This window comes from Vigna radiata, chromosome 4 (genome assembly GCF_000741045.1).
Source record: "Vigna radiata var. radiata cultivar VC1973A chromosome 4, Vradiata_ver6, whole genome shotgun sequence".
Taxonomy (NCBI): Eukaryota; Viridiplantae; Streptophyta; class Magnoliopsida; order Fabales; family Fabaceae; genus Vigna; species Vigna radiata.
In genome coordinates this window covers 15847652-15871518 of record NC_028354.1, presented here as the reverse complement: position 1 = coordinate 15871518, position 23867 = coordinate 15847652, and the positions used below count along the sequence as shown (strand labels likewise).

Here is a 23867-nt window from a genome sequence, read left to right as displayed (position 1 = left end):
ATATATTATATTAATATATTATATATAAGAGATGCAAGAGAGTAAATATGATAATAAATTATATTAAAATAATATTGTTTTATAGAAAATTAGTAATAAAGATTACGTATGATATTAAATTTTACTTGTGGGGATGTATTATTTTACAAGAAATTGTAGAGTTTTGTAGTGTGATTGTGATAAGATGACAATATTGTCTATTTGAGATGATTGGAAGTGGTTGTGGAGCATGTTCAGGTACATATGACTTGATCTTTAAAGCTTAAAGATGTGGTTTGATTATAATTCAAAGGTATATGAATTGGGAAAGAAATAAACATGGTTTCAAGGTTATTAGTGGTGGTTTAATTGTAAAATCTCTTGGTGAGATTCTTAGTGTTTTAGAATGAAAGTAGGAGCTCAGTCTTGCGGGTCTTCTTGACGCTCCAATGGTCTTTCTTCTCACGTAGAGAGGACTGAACCATGTGGTGAGGAGTAACAGGAGGTCTTAGTCTTGGAGGCTTCCATCATGCTCTAGGGCGCGGAACAGAGTAAACTCGTGAGTGTGGCAAGGCGGGGCAACCCAAGGTGGGGGAGCCTAAGCATCATAAGCCACCACAGGTTTATGACCCGCCATAGCTCGACTATCATTCTAAAGTCCGGACGAGTCAAGTCTAGAATATAACATGTTAGGATCAATGTCATATATTGCATTGCTTGTATGTATTTTACTTGAGTTAAAATCTGATATGTAGATGTTGCTATAATTATATGTTTTTTATATAATTAGCTCACCCTTGCAATTGTTTGTGTTTGTGCCATGTTTGCATCTGTTGTTCTTGTGATGATCATCTACTTGGATGAGAGCAGATGACATGGAGGATACCTTGGAAACAACTCTTAATAGGGATGGAAATGTCGCTGCCTAGTTTACTAAACTTTGCTTTTCTTAGTTTTGGATATTTTGAAGAACTTTATTATGTTCTAAGTTTTTAAATTCTCTATATTTTAAGGGAGAACTCTAGCACTCAAGTTTCACAGTCTTGTTCTAATAAGATAAAATTGAATAAAATAAAAATAAATGATAATTAAGCATAGGACAAGACAGCTATTTTCATTTTGAAACAGTTAACAAATGAAAAGTTATACAACAATGCACCTAACTCAAATGAAGGTGAAGCTTTTTATGCCTTTGAGATGATAAATAAAAAGAAAAAAGAAAAATAAATCCTCTAGGCCCTTTCATCTACACATGATCAACACTTTTTTTAATTGCCAATTGAATTTTCTTCTTTTTACAGATATTTATATTTTGATGAAATCTATACAAAATTTGAGTAAGTTTTGGTTATTGAAATGGATCGACCCAACATTTATCATCCTCAACTGCTTTCTGCCACCGTTTTCTAAACACTTGTAATTCGTGGAAAGAAAGTCTTCTCACCTGCACCATATCCAAAATACTATAATTAAGTAATAACAACATTATTTAGATATAACTAAAGGCTAAGTACCTCATAGATAAGGTTTTCAATTCAACAAACCAAACATGTCATTTTCCATCTTTTAAGATAGGGAAAAGTCTTTTTAACAATTTTTTTTTTGACAACTTTTTGACAACGTATACGTGACAGTTTATGATTGATTCGTTTTAAATATTTTTTTAGAATAAATTCAAACAGACTAATGAAACGGTGACATCCAAAAAGTTGTTAAAAAAGAGTTGTTAAAATATTATTATCCTTTAGTATATTTGCCTTGGACTAAGAAACATGCACAAAACTAGAATTAGAAAAATGTTTTTGTTTCCCATCAAACAACAACCTAACATAAGTCCACCCAGAAAGAAACATTCACAATAATGGATTCTAAACCTAACTGGAAGAATAGTTTTGGAACAGAAAAATGAAGAGCAACTCACATCAACTCTATGATCCTTTGCCCGAGATGAAACCTGCTATGTCAGATAAATTTAAGTAGAATTAGAGGCACAGGTTTTCATACTTAAATCATGCTAAACATTAGGATTACAAGCATTTGCATAATGCAAAACTTTGCTACAGATAAGCCATATTTCTGACCTGATGCAAATCTTGGCCTCCAAGAGTAGGATGACCGTAGTGGACTATATATTCAGCATCTACAACACCAACATTTTTTGTTCGATCACCCTAGTATCCATAAACAAAATCAGATTAAACTATCAAGTAAAAGGGGCTTAACATGCCTGATCAAAATTATCAAACAGAACCAAAGTTAAGGAGCTTAACATGCCTGAGCACAGTAGCCTAGCTGCATATCTAGACCCCATGCATGGATCAAGTCATTCTGCAAAATAAAGTAAAGTATAAACGATGAATAAAGGGAGTAATCATAAAAAAGAAATGCTTATAAATGCTTTGAATATCATTAAAATGAGAAAATGGTGCACCTGGATCATATACCAAACGCAACGCCAAGCAGCTCTTGAGAAAACAGGAGCCATCATTTCAACATACCTGAAACAATTGGAGAAAATTTCTTAAACTATAGTAATATGAAGGGAAAACTCGTTAAATTTGAGGTAACCACACAACTTTTACCCTGTGCAAGGAGGAGCAGAGCTATTTTCATCACAAACTTTGCCTTTACCACCAGTTTTGTAAATCCTTCTGCATGAACAATGACAAAATGCATACTCAGTATACACACAGACATCTACTTTAAAACTTAATACCTTAAAGTTCACTAGTGCAGGTTGGGGAAATTAAGAAAACCTTCTGACAATAGAAAAAAGTTTAAACAGGAGAGAACCTGTGCACTTTTGACCTCCTCCCACGTGCTGTAATCTGATGATGTACCTCTGAATTTTCAGTATCAAGTGCTGGTTGTGATATCTCAAGTCCTTCACTTTCTACAATAGAAACATACCTACAATCATTGAAGTATATATCAGATCAACCCCTAATGCTTAAGATGATGTACCAATAACGTAAGACTTCTTTTTAAAGTATTAGCAGCTAGTTTTAAACTACGTTATTTACTATGATCAAATTTAGTGTATACAGAATATTGAACATACCTATCAGGGTGGAAGTTTTCCACTCCAAGATCCTCATCCCATAGGAAAATATAACCATATTCTGCAACTATGTCCGGGTGTAAGAAACGCTTGGCAAACCACCTAGTCAAGGAAAACGCGACCAAGAATAAACGTTTTCAGGATGAATGAATCACTCACATATTCTAGATTTCAAACAAATTTGAGGCCCCTACCATTTACTTTGATTGGCTACAGCCACGTGAATGACCTGATTATTCCATTCAAAGTCATTCCATTTGTCAACAATGCCATCATAGTGGAAAAGCATCACGACAAAATTACTTGATAGAAACTGCAATTTGGGTTAGAAGGAGTCATCTCTCAATACATATCAAAAAAAGAGAATATCAGTATTGAACATTCTGTAGAGAATAGTCCTCAAGTTACCTTTTTGACCATTTTGTTCACAAGGTCTTTCTGCTTTATCCCAACAGCAATTGCAAACAAATTCGTTGACGCGTTTTGCTTATTCTGTTCAAATGTGTCGAAAATAGAAAAATAGCATAAAACAGAATGCACAGCTGTAAGGAGTATTGAAATTGCAGAAGTTAATGACAAACTTAGAGTCACAAACTCAGAATATGTGAGTATTCAAATGCAAACTTTCTCTTGATAAAAACAAAACAGAGCATCTGAACAGATATTCTTGACTCTGGTTTTAGTATATTCGTTATCACGGTAAATGAACAGATATGTTAGCTCACTTTAACATCATACCCTTTTGAAATTGAGAACTCGTGTGAGAACCATGCATAAGCTTGATACACCAAAAATATTACCAGTACTAGACAAACAAATTTGCAGAGAAAACGTAAAATTCTAATAATATGGTCTTGTTAGGTCACGAGAGAAAAAATTCAGTGGTCATGAATGACTGAAACTCACCTTTCTTGTCTCAGTCATAGGAAAATTCCACAAATGCCTCATTTCCAAATCAGAAGTCTTGGAGATTATGCCTTCAGGGAGTGCACTGCTTCCATCAGACCTGCACTGATTCTACTAAACAAAATAAGCAAATGTAAGCATTCAAGTTGAACATCCTAAGCAGTAAACTATATCAATAACTCAAACACTCTCTAACTTTCATGCTGAGTAAGAAAACGAACCTTGCAAGTATCATTTTCCAATTTCTCGGTGTTCATTCTCCATCTCGATAGTTTCTGCAGTACAAAATCAAAACTGTGGTATTTCCATGTTCGAAATTTGAAGGAACACGAACCCTTGTATAGTTAAAGTCAAAGTCAAAACCAATTGGCTATTTGATCCACAGACAACCGTCCTCGAATTCACCAATAAGGATCCATGAATTCAACCCAAATTTGCATTCATGGGGAAACCAGGTCAACCAGCCCCCATGGAAAATGAATAACAATTCTGAAACAACTCCATGCAGAAAAACTATTTCACCGGTTTATATACCTGGTTGTAGCGTTGAGCAAAGAATGAACTCGAGAAAAGCAAAACAACACAAAGTATAGAAACCGCCGGAACGATGCCACAGAGGCATGATCTTTTACAATCTGAATCAGCTTCCGAAATTTCCTGGTACGAGATTCGCAGGAAAAAGGTTGGATGAAAAAGTTAACCCCTTTTTGTAGTAATCAATTCATGGTTCTTCTATACAAAATAAAACGAAAAGAAGAAGGCAGAGACAGATATACCAAAAGGAAATATATTAAACTGATGCAAAGGAACATAAAACAATGAACGAATGAAGGTAAAAGTAACCTACTCGACTGTGTGTCTTCATTTTCTGGTTTCCCAAAACACAAAGGTTCAGTTTTACTTTGTGTACAATCTGTTGACCAGAAACAACGAAAGATGAAGATGAAATTGAAAAACAAGGTTTTTAGTGACAAAAATAGTGATGGCCATGATCACGACTGAAGGAGCATAAGGGTAAGTTACCTTTGTTTCAGTGGATGTTGATAAAGAAAGATAACAAACACAGGAATGGGATACCACTTTGCACGATGATCTTCTATAATCTATGTTATGTTGGAAAAACTAAGGTTGTTGTTGTTGAAACGTGCAATGTAGCATTTATATATCTTATTACTTTCACGCGCCAAAGTAAAATGTTTTCTGCTAATCAAATGGATTATGTTCTGTAACTGCCGATTGCTTCACTGGCATGTGTGTGGCGTAATAACTTGGGTTAACACATGTGCTTAATTTCCCTTCAAGTTTACAAAAAGCGAAATTTTTGTTATTTATTTTCCCATTATTACGATATATGAACATGAATGATTTATTGACTTCATTTTAATATCCTTTTCATTGACTTATATTTTTATTCTTTTAATTTGAAAAAAAAAATAGAGTAAGAGAGAGGGGTTCATTATCATCCAAAATTATTTAATTGAATAATAATATTTTGACAATATTTTAATATCATTTAGGTGTCTGATTAGTCTATGTTGTGTTTATAATTATTATTATTATTATTAATTGTAAAATAATTTTGAACCAATCACATTATAACACGTTAATAATATTAAAATATTATTAGAAAATATTGTCAAATTGGACATATGGTTATGATTTTTGTTTGAATGTGATTTGTGTAATTAGGATTTAATAGTAGTTCAACTTTCGATTTATTAAATTGGTTAAACAAATCAATCATTATTCAAGAGATTTGTGGTTCAATCCACATCAAACCTTAATCCCTTTTTTAACACTTAATCCCTTTAAGTGTTAATTAATAATTTATTTTATTTTAATTATATTTTTCTATAAATTTCAAATCTAATACCTTTTTTAACAGGTACAGATTCAATTCTATCCACTCTAACCATGTCCGTCATCAATTATATCAACACATGAAATAAAAATGTTATTAATTAAAATTCTATTTTCAGTTTGGTTCAAATTCTAAATCTTGATACTTAAGATATTGTCCTAAAAAAGTCATAATTCGATAGGTTTTTCTGTTTTAGTTATTTATTTTTTAAATTAAATAAATGAAAAGATTTATGACTTATAATAAAAAATAATTTAAAATATAAATTATATAATTTAAGTTTAAATATTATTTTGGTTTCTATTTTCATTAATTTTATTCAATTTATAACTTTTTTTTTAATGTTCAACGTGATTCTAAAATACTATTTTTATATTTACCACGTAACTACTAATAAAACAACTTTTTGAGAATACTAATATCTTTGTGCTCGTAATAATCAACTTGTTTATAAAATAGATACATTATTCTAATTGTATTAAATATGCTTTTACAGTTTTTTTAGAATAATTTTTTAAAAATAAATTTCACTATATATACAAGCATACGTATATACATCAAAATATATAACAATTTCTTATCTGTGTAACCCTACTTAGTACTCTTGGCTAAGAACAACAAAATCAAGTTAAAGAAAAATTTGTTAAAGAATGAGAAAGAACTAAACTATTAAATAAAATGATTTTAATTTTTATTAAAAATATAAATCAAATTTAAATATTAGTCATCTTTTTTTTTGTGTTTACTGAAGAGATATTTTATTCTGCATAATAATGCCTACTTTCTAGGCCCTTTTATTTTTTAGTTGTTATCTATTCTGTTACATGAGTGTTATTTAATAGCCTCTTTGATTTAATAAACGTACTCAGTTGGCAAGAGTAGTATTATACCTTTTTATTCTTTACAAACTGGTATCAGAGCTCCTAGTGGGCCTGATACAGAAGCTGCAGCTTACNAAGATNAATAATGACAAATTCTCCTNAAAAATTCCTTACTTTGACGGTCAACATTATGATCATTGGAGTGAATTGATGGAGAATTTTTTATGTGCCAAGGGTCTCTGGAATCTGATTAAAAATGGTATTGAAGAGCATGTGGAGGGTACTGTTCTGTCTTCTGAAGAATCAGAGCAGTTGGAGAAATCCAGAATTGAAGATCACAAAGTCAAACATTACCTCTTCAGGGCCATTGATAGATCAATTTTNGAACAAATTCTGGATAGGAGCACATCTCAGATGGTTTGAGATTCTTTGAAAAGAAAATATGGAGGAAATGATCATGTGAAGAAATCAATGCTCAATGCATTGAGACGGGAGTTTGAGTTGCTTGAAATGACAGAAATAGAAACTATCACAGAATATTTTGCTAGAGTCATGGCAGTGGCAAACAAAATGAGAAGCAATGGAGAACTTATGTCTGATTCAAAGGTGGTTGAAAAAATACTTCGAACGTTGACACCACGTTTCACCTATATCGGTTTCACCTATATCGTGGTTTCGATCGAAGAGTCAAAGGACACAGAGACAATGTCTATTGATGAACTTCAAAGCTCCTTGGTAGTCCATGAGCAAAAATTTAAAAAGGTCTACCAAGATAATGAAGCGGAAGAGGAAGAGGAACATATCGTGGTCGTGGACGGGGAAGAGGAAGACAATTTTCTTCAAAAGCCACTGTGGAATGTTTCAAGTGTCATCACTTGGGACATTTTCAGTATGAATGTCCTCTATGGAACAAAGGAGAAGCAAATTATGCAGAGTTACATGAAACAGAAGAGTGTGTCCTTGGAATAGGAAGTGTCAGAGTGACTTTTAATGGCACAACCTTCCTTCTTCATGATGTATACTATGTCCCAGAGCTTCAAAAAAATTTGTTAAGCATGGGACAATTACAAGAAAAAGGCCTTGCTATCCTTATACAAAAAGGAACATGCAAAATCTATCATCAGTCTAAAGGTTTGATCGCATATACAAAAATGAGCCGCAACCGTATGTTCATTCTCTTCAATGAAAGATCTATCACCCTACCCATTGAAGAATGTCTACACACCTCCTCTGACCTCACTTACCTTTGGCATCAAAGGTTTGGCCACTTAAACTACAAAGGCTTGAAGACACTACAAACACGACAAATGGTTCATGGGAATGGTTCATGGGCAACTCAGCGACTCTAGTATCATGTGTGTTGACTGCTTCACTGGCAAACAACATCGTAATCCAATTCCTAAGACAAGTAAATGGCACGCTAGCAAGGTCTTGGAACTGATACATGCAGATATTTGTAGTCCAATAGAACCCATTTCAAATAGTGGAAAAAGGTATTTTTTAAGCTTTGTTGATGATTATAGCCGTAAAGGTTGGGTGTATTTGCTCTCCGAAAAATCTGAAGCTTTGGAGTGTTTCAAATCATACAAGAAAATGGTGGAAAAGGAAGTTGAAGCATCCATCAAATGCTTACGAATGGATAGAGGAGGGGAGTTTAACTCTCTTCAGTTCAAGCTATTTTGTGAAGAACATGGAATAAAAAGGCAACTTACCATAGCTTATACACCACATCAAAACGGAGTTGCAGAACGCAAAAACAGAACTGTTATGAATATGAATATGGTACGTTGTTTGCTCTCTGCCAGAAAGGTTCCCAAGTTATTTTGGCCTGAAGCTGTAAACTGGACATTTTATTTATTGAATCGATGTCCAACGCATGCTCTGAGGAACATCACTCCACAAGAAGCTTGGAGTGGAATTAAACCTTCAATAAACCATCTTCGAGTTTGGGGATGTCTGGCTCATGTGCACATACCAGAGGCAAAAAGAGGTAAGCTTGATGATAAAAGTTTTCCTTGTATTTTATTGGGTGTTAGTGAAGAGTCCAAGGGTTATCGTCTATTTAATCCTAAGACAAAGAGGATCTTTATTAGTAAAGACGTTATATTTGAAGAAGAGAAGAGTTGGGATTGGGGTCCAAATTATAAAGAGCAAATAGAAACTGAGTTGTTGTGGGGGTGATGATGATAAGTTACATATTGATGAATTTGAAGAAAATATTGAAGTTGATAGTGATAGTGCAAATAGTGAACATAATGAAAGTGTCATTCGAAATGAAGCAACAATGAATTCACATGAACACATAATTCAAGGGAGAGAAAGAAGAAAGCCAAGCTGGATGGAAGACTTCCTTACTGGAGAAGGATTAAGTGAAGAAGATGAAGCTGAGATAGCCTATATAATACAAGATGTCACAAGTGAAGATCCAATTTTATTTGAGGAAGCTGTTAAAAAAGAAAATATACTCGCTTTCACAAATTCTGATTATGAAGAAGATGGGAATGGTTGATTTATTGAAATAAACTGACATGCTGGAAGTCAGTTTAAGGGAGGGAATGAAAAGATATTTTATTCTGCATAATAATGTCTCATTTGTAGACACTTTCTGTTACTGCATAAATAATGTCTACTTTCTAGGCACTTTTATTTTTTAGTTGTTATCTATTCTGTTACATGAGTGCTATTTAATAGCCTCTTTGATTTAATAAACGTACTCAGTTGGCAAGAATAGCATTATACCTTCTTATTCTCTACATTTACATACAAAATTATTATTATTATTACTGAATATTATTGTAAATTTAATTTATGTATGATAATATTTTTTTAAAAAAGTTATACGTGATCTAAATGTTAATAACCTATAAATTTATATTTATTTTAGCTTTCGGCCAACAAACTATTTCAGATATTATATTTTTTGACATTATTTTATTTGTTATGTAATTATTATAATTTTTTTTTCATAAATATCGATTCGATCTGATTCTATATTCTATAACAGTTGAACCACTATCAGTTTAACTATCAAGCCAACTTTTGAATATGGAAAATAAAATCAAAATTGTGAAGTTTCGACAATAGAGAATAAAAAAAATATTTAAAAATAAATAAAAAATATTAGACTTGTATTTAAGTCCATAAATAAATATAAAACATTGTGCTACCAAAATGCTCTTTGGAGGTTTCCCCTACTGGAATAAGGTGAGTCACCTAAAACTAAAAAAAAAAATGAAAATACATTTCTCTTATTTTTTTATTTATTTGTTGTTTTGTTTCTTCAAATATTCTTTCAATAAAACAAAAAAACAACAAAACAAAAATTTTTCCATTGTGAAAACAATACTAAATTGATCTGAAACAAACTGCTAGTTCAAGAATAATCTTGTTGTTCAAATATACTAATTATTTCATGAATTAAAAATATCAAAGTGATTTTCTTCCACTTTTTGTTTCTTAAGTTACCAAAATTAATTAAAGAAAACAATTTTTTTTTCTTTCATTTTCTTTCACTCAGGTTTCTTACAGGTTAAAATGTTAAAATAAATTTTAATTCATGAATTGAACAAACTCAACCACAATAATATCTTAGTTAGATTGAGTTAGAAAAAATATAATTTTTTAAATCTTAATCAAATCCAACGAGACTCAATTTATAAATTAAATAAATTCAAATAAGGTTAAAATGGATTGATATATAATTTATCGACAACTTTTTATTAATTTATTATAATTAATTATCATTTAAGTTGATAAATTGGTGTTTTTAAATGCTAGAATATTAGTCAATAAATATTTAATTAATTTATTTGTTAAATTATGAAAGTTGATTTTTTAATTTTATCAACCCATTATTCTATAAAGGATCAAACATTGATTACAAAATTTCTCATTCATTAAAAAAAATGAAAATAAACTGACTCCTTTTTAACTGATGATAAGTCAACCAATATGAGTCCACTCATTTTAACATCCATATTTTCATTCATGATCTAAATAAAAATAATAATAATCAAATTGTATATTAAATAAATTAATTACCTCTAAAATAATAATGTCATTGATTAAACCCAACCATAAGTTATTTATTTATTAATATAATAATAAAGTCTCATTTAATGGTTCATCAAATTCTCATAAAACCATAAGCTGTTTCACCTTACCTTCATTCATGTCACTGATATTTATGAAAATGAGTTAATGCGTGGTTATGTATAGGATGGGCGTGCATAAATTAAGAGATTAACTATAATTGTGCTCCTCGTATTCTAATAAAATTTATAATTTTGGTTTCTAATTTTTTTAAAATTTAATTTTAGATTTTTTTATGTAAATTTTTCCATTTTAGATTTAACTATTCATAATATTTGCTATTTTCACATGAGAAAGTGAGATTGAAAACAAATGCATGATGCTCATTACTTTTATTAAAAAAACTGAGAAGGGTAACGGGGGCAGGATACTTATTGCTAAATATCATTTAACTCTGATTTAATATAATTTGAGAATCAAAACATTAAACCTAAATTAAATATATTAAATACTTTAATTAAATTATAACTAAACCTAAATTAAAAAAAAAAATGCTGACATAGTTAATTTCTTTCATGTGCCCTAAACAAGAAAATGTCCACACTCTAACAGACTTTTTTTGTAGGCTCAAATATAAGACTTAGGAGAGTCTGGCTTATGGGCCTCATTCTCAAAATCTCCACCCCCGTTTCTTATAAGTTCACAGCACTCTCTTCTTTTTTTTTCAAAATTATCTTTCAGATATAATTCAATATTAAAATAAAATTGATTGATTCTAAAAAAGTAGGGACTTGAATAATTGAAACTAATGAACTAAATTTGCTTATTTGATGATTTAAAGCGATAGGAAATATAATTTATTCAAATTATTTATCAGTTTTTGGCATGTACAAAAAGTATTTATTTACATTTTACTGTTTACTCTTAATTTGCATAGAGTAAATTATTTGCAATTTTATCATTTTAATAATTACATTTTTAATTCAAATAAGTATTAACATTTTTCTTATTTTAGTAATTACTTTTTCAAATTTATATAATTACTCATAATAAAAAATATATTTACACAATATTATTTATAATATTTTTTTTTATTTTAATAACTAAAATGTATTTTATCTATAGTTATATTTATAACTGCATACATTTTTATTTTTTCAAATTTACCTTTTCAATTATTATTTTTAAAATTTAAATAATTATTTATAATAATACATAAATTCAATAAACATAACTTAATAAATATATAAATCCATTATATATGTTAACTTAATAACATTATAACATTATCATTTATTAATATAATATTATAAATATTTAAAAAATGCGTATACATAAAAACGAAAGCGACTATATTAATAATATAGATATTACTTTTATTAAAGGCAAGAAATTATATGTAAATAAATCTTATAGGAATTAAAATAAAAAGATTAAAACCTAAAATCATATTTAACCTTTTCCAAAACTTTAGAAGTAAAGTTTCCAACTTCTACTCTATCTTGAAAATAGATATAAAGACTCAGTTTTCTTGGATTTGAAATTTTAAAATCAACACCATATTAGTATTCAATAATACCATGCAGCTGAAACATGGATGATTTCAAGGTTTGTATTACCATTTCATGAGACAGAATTGAGTGGCTAGCTAATAGGAATCAAAATCAGACTAATATTACAAATTAAAAGCTAAATCTGAAGGGAAAAAAAAAGTTTGAATCATCCTTTTCGGACCCTTTTATAAAGCATCTTTGATTCAATGTATGAACTCCAATATTGCATAGTAGGCAACTAAGATGGGAAGTGAAACAATCATGCCAAAGATCACCCTGTTAATCACAAACTATAAACTGTTAAAATAGATCATAAAGCCTTCAAGAACACTGCATATTTTATCTTCAATATTCATTTTTCAACCATTGATATATGAAAAAAATTGAAACTTACGCAGTGCTGAGAACCTCTGCATGCAATCCATACTCTTTAGCAAAAATGAAGGATGTGATGGATTGTGGCACAGCAGCCTGCACCAGATATATACAATGAAATAATTAAATTAATGGAATATACATTGTATGGTACAGAGGATAGGCCGAGCGGTTAACATTCGTAATCATTCCATCTATTCCTTCTATCGACGGTCAAACAGATTAAATGTCGATCAAACAGATTAAATGTCGGATCAGCACTTAATGATTAATGTTGAACCATAATTGAATGATAAGCTTTCAAGATATTGTTATTGGACTAGTGAATTAGACAAATAAGCAGTTAATAAATTAATAACAGAACGATTAAAGATATTGATAATAACTTATTATAAGTTGAGAAAGTTTTTATGAATAACATACCAAAATTAAAGGTAAATTCGTTTTGTTGGATCTTTGTCAATCTAGGATCATGAAATAACTTATAAATAGAACGCAAAGATAAATAAGATTGATAGAATTCATATATTTATTTCATAATCAAGTTCACTTATTAATATCTAACTTGAGTGTTGAAGTGTTTTTAATAGTAACCTAAATGGAACAGACATATTTGTTTTTTTTTTTTTGTTTAAAATCACACACACACACATATATATATATATATATATATATATATATATATATATATATATATATATTCTAAGAAGGTAATTCTCTTTGAATAATCGAATATTGGAACATGCTTTTAGCTAGTAAATTGATTAAGTGATTCTGTTTACACGTAACCCACAAAGCTTTTATCATACATAAAAACAAAAGATAAAAGAAATGACATTTTCTTTCAGTATATGATGTGTCCTACACTTCCTCCATATTATAAAAATATTAATCAGCATTCAACCATGTTTTGGTGGTCTCAGTCACAAATCAATAACTACTCATTACTTCACTTAAGTTGCTACTACATGAAAACGCACGAAATTGACAATGAATTAAACATTATACGTGTTTGATGAACGACAATCATATAATTTAACGTAAGTATCAGACATTCAGGTGTTGTCGGTTTTATCAGAAATAAATATATCAGTAGAACATTTATGTCGGTTTTATCAGAAAAAATATATCAGATATCAGTAGAATTTTATATTCACAGCTTTATCATTTTTACTACTTAGATTCAAACTTCAATTCCCTTGCAAATTGTTGAATGAATGAATGTGAAAACCACTGATTGAAACTATTTTATGTGTATATGCATTACCTGAATGATAGCAACTCTCAAGACATCACCGTGCAATCCTACGGCGATGGCACCGATAGCCATGGCTGCAGGGCCCGCAATGAACTTTAAAACCAAACCAAACACAGTCAGACTTGGTCCACAAGCAATCAAGTTATCCTGAAGTGCCATGAAAATACCTGCATGCATATACTTATATATTATATATAATTATATATCCATGTCACTCATCACAATCCACTTATCAAACTACTTTAATCAGTTAACCTAAAAGTACATGTTTATAAGGAAACTTATAAAGAGCATATGTGATTAACTCACTCACCCATACTAAACATGGCAGTGCCCGTCCCTGCCTTTGACATGATCTGTATAGAACCTTCTAACATACTTGGCATCTCCAAATTCCACCTGTATAAATATTAAATTCATACTACAAAAGCTGATGAAAGCGGCTAATGGATCATATTGGTGGAAAAATTGCAGTAGACTATGATTTAAGGTATGGAGTAAGTATACCTGTTAGATATGAAGGCCCAGGAAATGCCAATGACACAGCCGTAGGAGTTTGGGTTCATTACAAGTTTGAGCCACACAAGTTTCATCAACTTGCAAAATGGAATCCTACTGCTAACAGTTTCTTCTAACAGCAACTCATCTTTAACATCAATAGCTACAGTATTTTCCTCCACATCTTTCCCTCTTCCACCACCTTCACCTGTCAAATTATTAGTGTCAACAACCATTGCTTTTGATCTAGGTTTAAAGGTGGTGGTGGTGGTGGTGGTGCCTTCAATTCCTGTTCTCCGAAACTCCAAGACAAAGAGAAGCAAAGTGAGCCATATGATGGCCTGCACCACGGAGGACTGAACTACTAGGTCCTCACCAAGGGCTCCATACATGGGCTTCACCATTGGAATCCCAACAACAAGAGCGTTGGTGAGAGTGCACAAAGAGAAGCTCGTTATAGACCAGCAGAAACTCCCCTTGGCAGTGCACTTGGCCCAGAGGGCAAGCACCAGGATGATGATGAACTTTGATATGGTGTCTGCAGCTATGAACGAAAAGTTCATTTTGAAAGGGTCGATGTGAGCAGTGAACTCAAATGTAAAGAGTGGCAAAGTGAAGTAACATACTAGCTTGTTTATTGCATCACATTGCTCCCTACTGAAGATCTTCCACCACTTCACTGAACCATACCCTAACACTAGAGCAACATACAGTGGCACCACTGCCACTATCACTTTGTACACATCTTCCAACCCTATCATTCTCTTTTTCTTTCTGTGAATATTTCCACAAAACTTGGTTTTTCTGTTTTTGCTTTCAGTGTAACCAAAATGCATTTTGAGTCAAACAGTCACCGATTTGGAGTATTTATATGCATACACTTACAACAAAGGACAAAATTATGTATATAAACAAATCCGTAATGTTATTCTTAGAGTGAAGTCATTTAAATATAAATCTTAATATTCAAGTGTAAGCTGAATAGAAAGGAGAAAAGTAGACATACAAATCATCAACTTTATTCCAGTGACATCATTTGGTTGTATTCTAATTCTATTATTTTATGAAGGTGAGTTGTTATGCAACACCAAGCTTTTCTAGCTTAGAAGTGGTGAGTTCAGAATGAGCTGAATGATGTGGAGCTTGAACTATACCGTTTCTAATACTCAATAAGTGAGATTCTGCAGCACTAGTTATCCTTTTTTTTCTTTATCTCTGCACACGTATAAATATTATTCCAATGAGTTACCATGCATCAATCCTACAAAATTGATTTCAGCTTTTATTCCCGGAGATTTCAGTCCATTGACCAAAAATTAGATTTAAGTTATATATATATAGTATATACAAACGGGTTTTTAAAAATTTATCTCATAAATTCGTTTTGTGAGATTGAGAGTTAGATAGAAATTTACTTACTAATATGGTGATTCAAAACATACTTATAAGATGTTTCTAGTTAAGCTCTATGAATTGAAGCTGCCATTTCGAGTGGAATAAAAGCATGGATTTTGGAGGATACGTGTTGTGAGAATTGGATTCCATGCATATATATATGGATTCCTGAAAGCTGACACGAGCGTAACTAGGTAGCTTAATTAGTGCATGCCAAAGTGTGGTTGCTTTTGGCTTTGTTGTTTTGTCTGGTTTTGTGGTCAGCGATTTTTGACAGAGAATAAAGAATGAGGTGCAAGTAGTTAATACCACTACTCCATATCCACCTCTGAAAGAAGTTTTGGGAATTGCATTAATTACTGTCATTGCTTTGTATTTTATTCTTGGCACAACAGAGTGGGATTGCATTAATAATGCACGCATCCTAAATTCTCTGCTTGGAAATGATATACTATATATATATCATTGATGTTATTTTTTGCTGTTAGAAGGTGACAACACCAACCAATATACCAATCTTGAATTCAGTCAGAGAACCTTAATTTTACGAATAAAATAAGAGTTGAATGTTGGTGTGTTGTGCTTCAGCATCACTCACTCATTCTCATCACACAATATATGCCATGTATCTAGTGGAAAGTGGTTTTTGTATTGGAGTGGGATCAACAAGTTTAGGCCATTCAATTATAAAGGGTTGGCGTGATTGCAAAAGTGAAGGGTATATTGGACAGGTGAAGGGAGACATATATCCTTAGAGTCATTTGATTAAATCAATTATCACATCTCTACGCTAAATCTAGAGAAATTTTCTCTTGTGCTTGGGACAAGAAGGTGGGAATATAGTTTGTCTTTAGCGGGAATAAACTTGCTAGCCTTAGAATGAAGGTGGCTTAGGAGGTAGGGATATCTAAAATGGTTCAACATAGCCTTGGTAAGGAAGTGGAAATGGAGAAAGGAAAGGAAAATCAAGGTTTATGAAAAGACGTTCTAGAATCAAAATATGAATGTTAGAAACAAATTAACAAAAGTAAAAACAAATCAACAAAAAGTAATTATGATAGGACAAATTTGTGATTGTGGAGGGACATTAGAGATACATGTGGAGAGAATTCTAATGTAAATTAGTTTGATAGAAATTTATCTAGGAAAAGATTGATGGATTTAGGTCGCAACTAATATTGTAACGGGATGATGAACCATAAAAGAAAGGGTTTAGGAGAGAAATTTTTAGAAGTCGTCATCATAATTTATTTTAGAAAAACCATGAAAAATCATAAAATAATACATGATCTATGAATTTTGGATTCAAAATTAGTTATGCATAGAGAATGTATCAGCACCCTATCACGTCTGTCTAAAAATAGTACTTTTAATTAACTGTACAACAACAATCTCATGAGTGTTCATACCTTTATGAATTTTATAATTTATTTTTATAAAAAGGGTAAGACCATGAGATAATAGTGTAGAAAACAAACAAAGGCAAAAACTCTTAAAACAAGATATGAAGATATTAAAAAAGGGTATCAAAAGATGTTGTAGGTTCATACCAAGACAAAATCCAGAACATGAAATATATATAATAAGAAAATATTTTTTTATTCTTTGAAATTGTTTAATTAATTTTTTTCAAAGAAATTTAAAAATAGATATGACACTGTGCAAAGGGTCAAACCAATACCAAAAAAGAAATGAGGAAAAACCTTTTTGTGATTTAAACCAAGATATTTGTAAGTAGTAAAAATAATGTCCATGAAAGAAAATGTCAAGGTTAAGTGTAAAAGTAAAATGCTAATGCTAACAATATGAAGACATAATATAATGTCCAAATCAAAAGAAAAAAAAAATGTGGAACCGGCATACCTCTCAAGCTTTACATCTACCTTTTCATATATCTTCTAACCTTTTAGTGTTCCAATGATTCTTCTTTGGTAATTGTTGTTGGCAGAGACCCTTTTATACACTTATTTTCCTTTATACTTTGCTCCTCTCTTTCTATTTTTCTGTATCTTTGTTGTTTTTGTGTGTCTCTATATATTTGTGTCCTCTCTTTTTTATGAGGATAGAATGTGTATTTATATTATGGTAATCTTATGATAATATTATGGTAATCTTGTTTTAATTGTGAATTATTTGACAATAAATAATATGGGGAAAGAATTGGTCTTATTTGTAATATACTTCAAAAATCAATCAAATCAAATAATATCTAAGACATTGATTATAATTATTGTTAGAAATTTTGCCAATTTTTAGGTTTATATCTTTTTTTTTAACAAGCTAATGCAACAAATTATAGTAATACTAAAGTATCAATTATCTTCGTGAATATTGTTTATAATTATTGATATAATATTGATTCAAATTATTATCATATTAAAAACATACCTTTATGTATATTTTTAGTAATTTGTCCTCTCATGGGTACAAAAAGTAAAGAGAACGAGAAGATATATATAAAACTCTTAGGTTGTTGGACTAACAAAAATGATTACAAACAAATTGGGCTAAATTAAGAGTGTTACTCTCTCCACCACCACATGGTGCTCGCTCCATCTTCCCATTCCTCTTTTGCTCTTCCGTAATATTAAATGTGGTAGTTAAAAATTTTAACTTTCTCCAACTTTTAACCACTTCATTAATGGTCCGCACCAATATATGAATGCACCCAGACCTCACCACTTTCATGAAAATCAAATTCCTCTTCTTTTCCTTCTCCTTGTAACTGTTCTTCTTTAAAAATAAAATAATTCAAAACAAAATCAATTAACTTTAATTAAATTAATAATAATTAATTCATTAAATAAAAAATTTAATTATAAATACATAATTTACTTAAAATATAATTACTTAACTTTAAAAATATCTAAAAATTAATTTACAAATCAATAAATTAATAAACTAAAAAGTAAAAATAAAATAAATTAAAATAAATGTACAAAAATTAACAACTTAAATAAAATTAAATTAATAACCTAAAAAAACAAGAAAATGAAACGCTAAGGCCTCAACGAATACGGGAGATCAACGGAGACACCCAAAACGTTGAAAGGCTTCAACGGATATGGGGACATCCGCTCAACAGATGTCCCATATCCGTTGCAGCCTTTGGCGTTTCTTTTTTTCTTCATTTAACACAAAACAAAGGTGCATAGAATCACTAACCTAGATCGGAGACAACAACAAAGGAAGCATCAAACTCCATAGCACCACGAACCCACCATGAATCAAGCAACAAATGATAAATTGGAAAAAAAGGAAGATGAAAAATTGGGGAAAGAGGAGTAAGAGAATAAGAGAGGAAGAGAAAAAGTAAGAGTGTGGGGGTGGGGGTGTGTGTGCGGCTAAGTGAATAAGAGAGTAAAATATTAGGATTTTAAGAAAAAGTTAAAAAAGATAAATGGTAAAAGTAAATAAGGATATTTTTGGAATTATAAAAAATTGGAGAGGTGTAGGGAGCAGTGTGTAGTGGTGGAGGGAGTAACGCTCCTAAACTAATTATATATTTTTTTAGGAAATTTATTTATTTAATTTTTTTCTTTCCTTTCTTTACCCACCATTAATTACTATTTTTTATTTTTTATATTTTTTTATTATTGACTTACCCAGACGAAATTGGGTGTTAACAACTTAATATAAAATTTTGATAGGATAAATGGTTAAAGTAGCAACTACTGAAAGTAAGGACACAAAATCTACAACAACTCTCAACATAAGGAAACTACATTAGGAGAGGTAGAAAGGTGGAACGAGGATTTATGAAAATGGAAGTTAGTTTCCAAAAGAGAATAGTTTAAATGGAAGATAGAACAAGTCACAAACATGATGCAAGAGTTAACTAATATATATTTGGCTAATTAGAAATATGAAAGATAGGTGGGTTTGGAATGATGAGATAGTATAAGAATACACAATTATGGCAATGTATAAAACTTCAAGATGGGAGTAGAGTAGAGGATCCCAGGTTATTTGAATTACTTTGGAAATTAAATGTTTTTTCATCTACACAATACTTTTACATGGTTAGTCCTACTTAATTGAGTAGCAGGCCCCAAAATCTTATTAACAAAAAGATAATTGTGGATAACACAAAGTATACTATGTACATCTAGTGCTGAAATTGTAAGCCAATGCCCTTATGTTGTAGTTAGGGATGGCAACAGATCGGGTCGGGCACGGATAATGCCTAACCTAACCTCAAAAATAAAATCACTTGTTACCCGCCCGCTACTTGCACGAATACTGGTTTAAAAAATATCCGTGAGTATTTTAAAACCCGTGGATACATGCAAATATTTAAAAAAATATATTTTTATAAATTATTAAAATAAAATTTAAATAAATTTATAAAAATATATATAAAATATAATATAAATTAAAATCTAATTTTAATTAAAACCTCATAAAATATAAATTAATTTTAATTTTAATTAAATTAAACTTAATAAAAGATAAATTCAATTTTTATTTTTACTTTTTGTGAGTAACAGATATCCACGGGCACAGATAATATAATATTCATACCCGATCCATTTATAAGCGGGTATTAAAATACCCACTACTCGCAATATGCAGGTAGTACATATTCGTGTGTAGCAACTATCCGTCGCGGATTTTATCCGCGAAAATCCGTGGATACGAATTTTTTTGCCATATCCTTATTTGTACTCAATAAGAAAAATTTACTCAATTGAATACTTGTTTAAAAAAAGGTTTAAATCCTTTTTTGGTTCCTATGTTATAAAAAATATATCAAATCAGTCCCAGTTGTTAACGAAATCAATGAAATATATATCAAATTAGTCTCATTTATATTCTTTCATACTTTTGGGCTCTTTGGAGGTTGCAAAATCTCCATATCTAGATGACAACTTGGTACATATTTCATTGATTTCGTTAACGGTTGGGACTGATTTGATACATTTTTTATAACTTAAGGACCAAAGTTGACATTTTTAAAAGTGATGACTAAACTGAACACCAACTTATAACTTAGGGACAAAAAAAGGATTTAAATCTTAAAAAAACAACTCAATAGTCTCTATTTTTTTTAAAGGACGCAATGTGATATTTTTCTTTTAACTTAACATTAACATCGTTTAAAAGTATTACATGTCCAAATATAAATCTAATACATGTTAAAAATCTGGAGTGAGTTTTTATTTGAATGGTGTCACATGTTAAAATTATAGAGGTTATAAAATAAAAGATGATCCAAATTTTAAGCGTGATAAACCTGAGTTTTAACAAATGACACTTTCAAACCGTGTTAATGTTAATTTAATATAAAAAACCACCATATTGAGTTTTTTTTTAAAATAAATAAATAAAGACTCGAAAACAAATATATGAAGAAAATGAAACAAATATATAAATATAAAACTAAATTAATTTATACATTATAAAATAGCATTATCAGCATAAAATAAAAATGAAAAAGTTTTTCAAACAACATTAAAATATAAAAACAAAATCACTCTTTATAAATTACAAGTGACGGTAATTTTAATAATATAAACTTTCTCTAAAAATAAAATTACATGTTGAAGTTTGATTTTCTTTTACTAGTCAGTCTTTTTATCATTAAACTTTTTATTCTACCTTGTATTTCTCTAAATATATAAGAGATTGATATTGTTCCAAATATCAGAACCGTCGTTGATCCAATAAATTTTGTCATAAGATCAAAACCAGTTTCTTGTTATATAAGTAATTTTTTTCGCATGATATAAAAAATTTAACTATTATACTAATTCATAACTTTATTGAATATTATTTGAATCGAATATTTTAATATGTATATCAAGAATAAATTCAATTATGATACAATAAATTCTAAATTATGTCTATCGTTATTATATTTTCCTTGAAACGTTAGTGTGTGTACCATATGTATACATGTCGACCATAGTATAAATAAACAATCATCTTTTATTCTAATTTATCATTAACGAAGACGAAGATTACGTGATATTATGCTTTTAGGGTTCCTACGATTTGATGTTTTGTCCTACGTGAATATAAGGTGAAACATTTTAACACACCGTTCCATTAGAAAATACTATATTAGGTTTTTTAATTTGATAATAAAAATGGACCAAGGTTTAAGAAAACTTAACCTAACTGTTGGGAAAAATAATCATGAACTTGAATTAAATCGAGGTTTAAGTAAAAATAACTTATTTTATCAAATTAAAATTAAAATATGAGTAGAACGTATCTTCTTGAATTGTGTAAAATTCAATACTTATTTTAAACTATAATGATAAGATTGAATTGTAGTTGATATCTGGGAGAAAAGAATTCAAAAATCAAATAACAAAAAAGGTAGATCAGTTTTAACCAATCAAGTCATCGAATTGAGGAGTAAGTTGTTTAAGTTAGGTGAATTTGTAAATGTTAAGTTCTACTAAATACAAAGATGATTTAGAATCTAATTTTGATATTTGATAAACAAATTAATTTAAGATTTAGATAGACGGTAATTTTGCTTATAAAAATAAACACTTTATTTGATAACATTTATATACCATCTTTGGATATAGAGATGTTAAAACGGGTAAACCGATCCGATCCAATCTATCACGGGTTGGTGGATTAAACGGATTAGTTTATTAGTTCATTTAACTTTTTTTTTTCACCCTCTTTTTCTGATATTTTTATAACATGTTACTTTCATCAATCAAATTAAAACAGTAATAATTGGACCAATTAATATAAAAGAAACTAAAAAACTGAAGAATCTAAATTATTAAGTAGCATGTATTTATTTTGTATTTATTAATATCAAATTAAAACAATAACAATTGGACCAATTGATATAAAAGAAACTAAAAAACTGAAGAATCTAAATTATTAAGTAGCATGTATTTATTTTGTATTTATTAATATAAAAATAATTAAAGAATTTTAGTTATCATAAGTAACATGTGTTTATTTTGAAATAATTAACATAAAAAAACTAAAAAAAAAATCTTAGTTACAGGTTGTTTTATATATAAGATATTTTATATGATTTTATATTGCTATGATTGTATATATTAAACAATGAAAAGTATTTGATGAAGTGGTTAAGTGATTGTAAAAATATTGTATATATTTTTCCGTGTTATTAATTATTAAAAGTATTGTAAAAATATTGTATATATCAAATGTTTAAATATTGAAAAATATATTGTAAAAAATGTTGTATATATAGGATGTTTAAATATTGTATATATTTTCCCGTGTTATTAATTATTAAAAGTATTGTAAAAATATTGTGTTATATATATATATATATATATATATATATATATATGATGTTTAAATATTATAAAAATATTGTATATATAGGATGTTTAAATATTGTAAAAATATCATATATGTTTAAATATTGTAAAAATATTTTATATATAGGATGATTTATATTATTTTTTCGTGTTATTGTAAAAATATTGTATATATTTTTCCATCATATCTCAAACATTAAGAGTAAATCAAAATTAACTTCCTAAAATACCACTGATCTTTGTGAAATTTTTAGTGAGAAAACAGAGAGCTTGATTATGAAGGATGTGTGCTTTGAATAATTAATCTAATTAATTTGATTTAATTAAAAAAAATAGGTGGGTTGGTGAACCAACCCAACCCACCACGGGTTTAACCCGTGTGAGCCAGGTCGGTTCATGGGTTTCAACCCATTTTGACAACATTATTTGAATATATAATTGGATCAAGTTAACATCAATTGATGTTTTAACTCACTTTTTTTTTTAAATTGTGTATTGTTTTAAGGAATTTAGTGATGATAGAGAATGAATATAAAAATAAAATTTTTTAAAGTTTGTGAGAAATTTGCTTGATTAAAAAATATTTTAATAGATAGAAAATAAAAATTATTAAATTATCTTTAATGTTATAAGTAATATAAAATGATATTTAAGTTACAAATGTTTTAAAAAATTATTTGAAATACTAAAATTAAAAAATAAATAAATAAATAGTACAATATAAATCGACACCATCATACAAACTCAACTTCACCACATGCAGAAATATCAATTTTAGTTTGCTTTTCAACCATGGATCTCCAACAACACAAAAAAAAAAATAGTATTGGAATGGATTAGAACATCATGGAATTGCT

The 23867-nt window shown here is 29.5% G+C and overlaps 2 protein-coding genes across 3 annotated transcripts; both read right to left on the bottom strand.

The window, feature by feature from the left end:
* Positions 1-978: 978 nt before the first annotated feature.
* Positions 979-5055, bottom strand: LOC106758910. Of its 2 annotated transcripts, XM_014641918.2 has the most exons (15): positions 4970-5055; positions 4794-4859; positions 4481-4603; positions 4168-4221; positions 3947-4057; positions 3449-3532; positions 3235-3353; positions 3041-3142; positions 2773-2889; positions 2562-2630; positions 2411-2477; positions 2254-2307; positions 2061-2150; positions 1901-1933; positions 979-1423 (listed from the first exon to the last, which is right to left on the bottom strand). In XM_014641918.2, exons 2-15 carry the CDS (start codon positions 4809-4811, stop codon positions 1328-1330), a joined length of 1137 nt encoding a protein of 378 aa, XP_014497404.1. In that variant the 5' UTR covers positions 4812-4859; positions 4970-5055; the 3' UTR covers positions 979-1327. The 2 variants fall into 2 exon arrangements, with proteins under 2 accessions (XP_014497404.1, XP_014497405.1); XM_014641919.2 differs by lacking the exon at positions 4970-5055 and having other exon boundaries at positions 3947-4046; positions 4481-4678; positions 4794-4861.
* Positions 5056-12267: 7212 nt separating this feature from the next.
* LOC106758994 (auxin efflux carrier component 5) lies at positions 12268-15187 on the bottom strand. Its single transcript, XM_014642007.1, has 5 exons — positions 14354-15187; positions 14160-14245; positions 13856-14013; positions 12608-12684; positions 12268-12489 (listed from the first exon to the last, which is right to left on the bottom strand). Exons 1-5 carry the CDS (start codon positions 15178-15180, stop codon positions 12417-12419), a joined length of 1221 nt encoding a protein of 406 aa, XP_014497493.1. The 5' UTR covers positions 15181-15187; the 3' UTR covers positions 12268-12416.
* Between the last annotated feature and the right edge of the window lie 8680 nt (positions 15188-23867).

What these genes read in the sequence shown, in the direction of transcription:
- LOC106758994 (XM_014642007.1), bottom strand. Translation starts at nt 15,180, where the DNA reads ATGCATTTTGGTTACACTGAAAGCAAAAACAGAAAAACCAAGTTTTGT. An exon ending in TGGGCCTTCATATCTAACAG is followed by an intron (nt 14,246 to 14,353) that starts GTATACTTACTC and finishes ATATTTATACAG; the next exon opens with GTGGAATTTGGAGATGCCAA. An exon ending in TGAGAGTTGCTATCATTCAG is followed by an intron (nt 12,685 to 13,855) that starts GTAATGCATATA and finishes TATCTGGTGCAG; the next exon opens with GCTGCTGTGCCACAATCCAT.
- LOC106758910 (XM_014641918.2), bottom strand. An exon ending in GCGTTTGGTATATGATCCAG is followed by an intron (nt 2,308 to 2,410) that starts GTGCACCATTTT and finishes TTTATTTTGCAG; the next exon opens with AATGACTTGATCCATGCATG. An exon ending in CAAAGGATCATAGAGTTGAT is followed by an intron (nt 1,424 to 1,900) that starts GTGAGTTGCTCT and finishes GATATGGTGCAG; the next exon opens with GTGAGAAGACTTTCTTTCCA.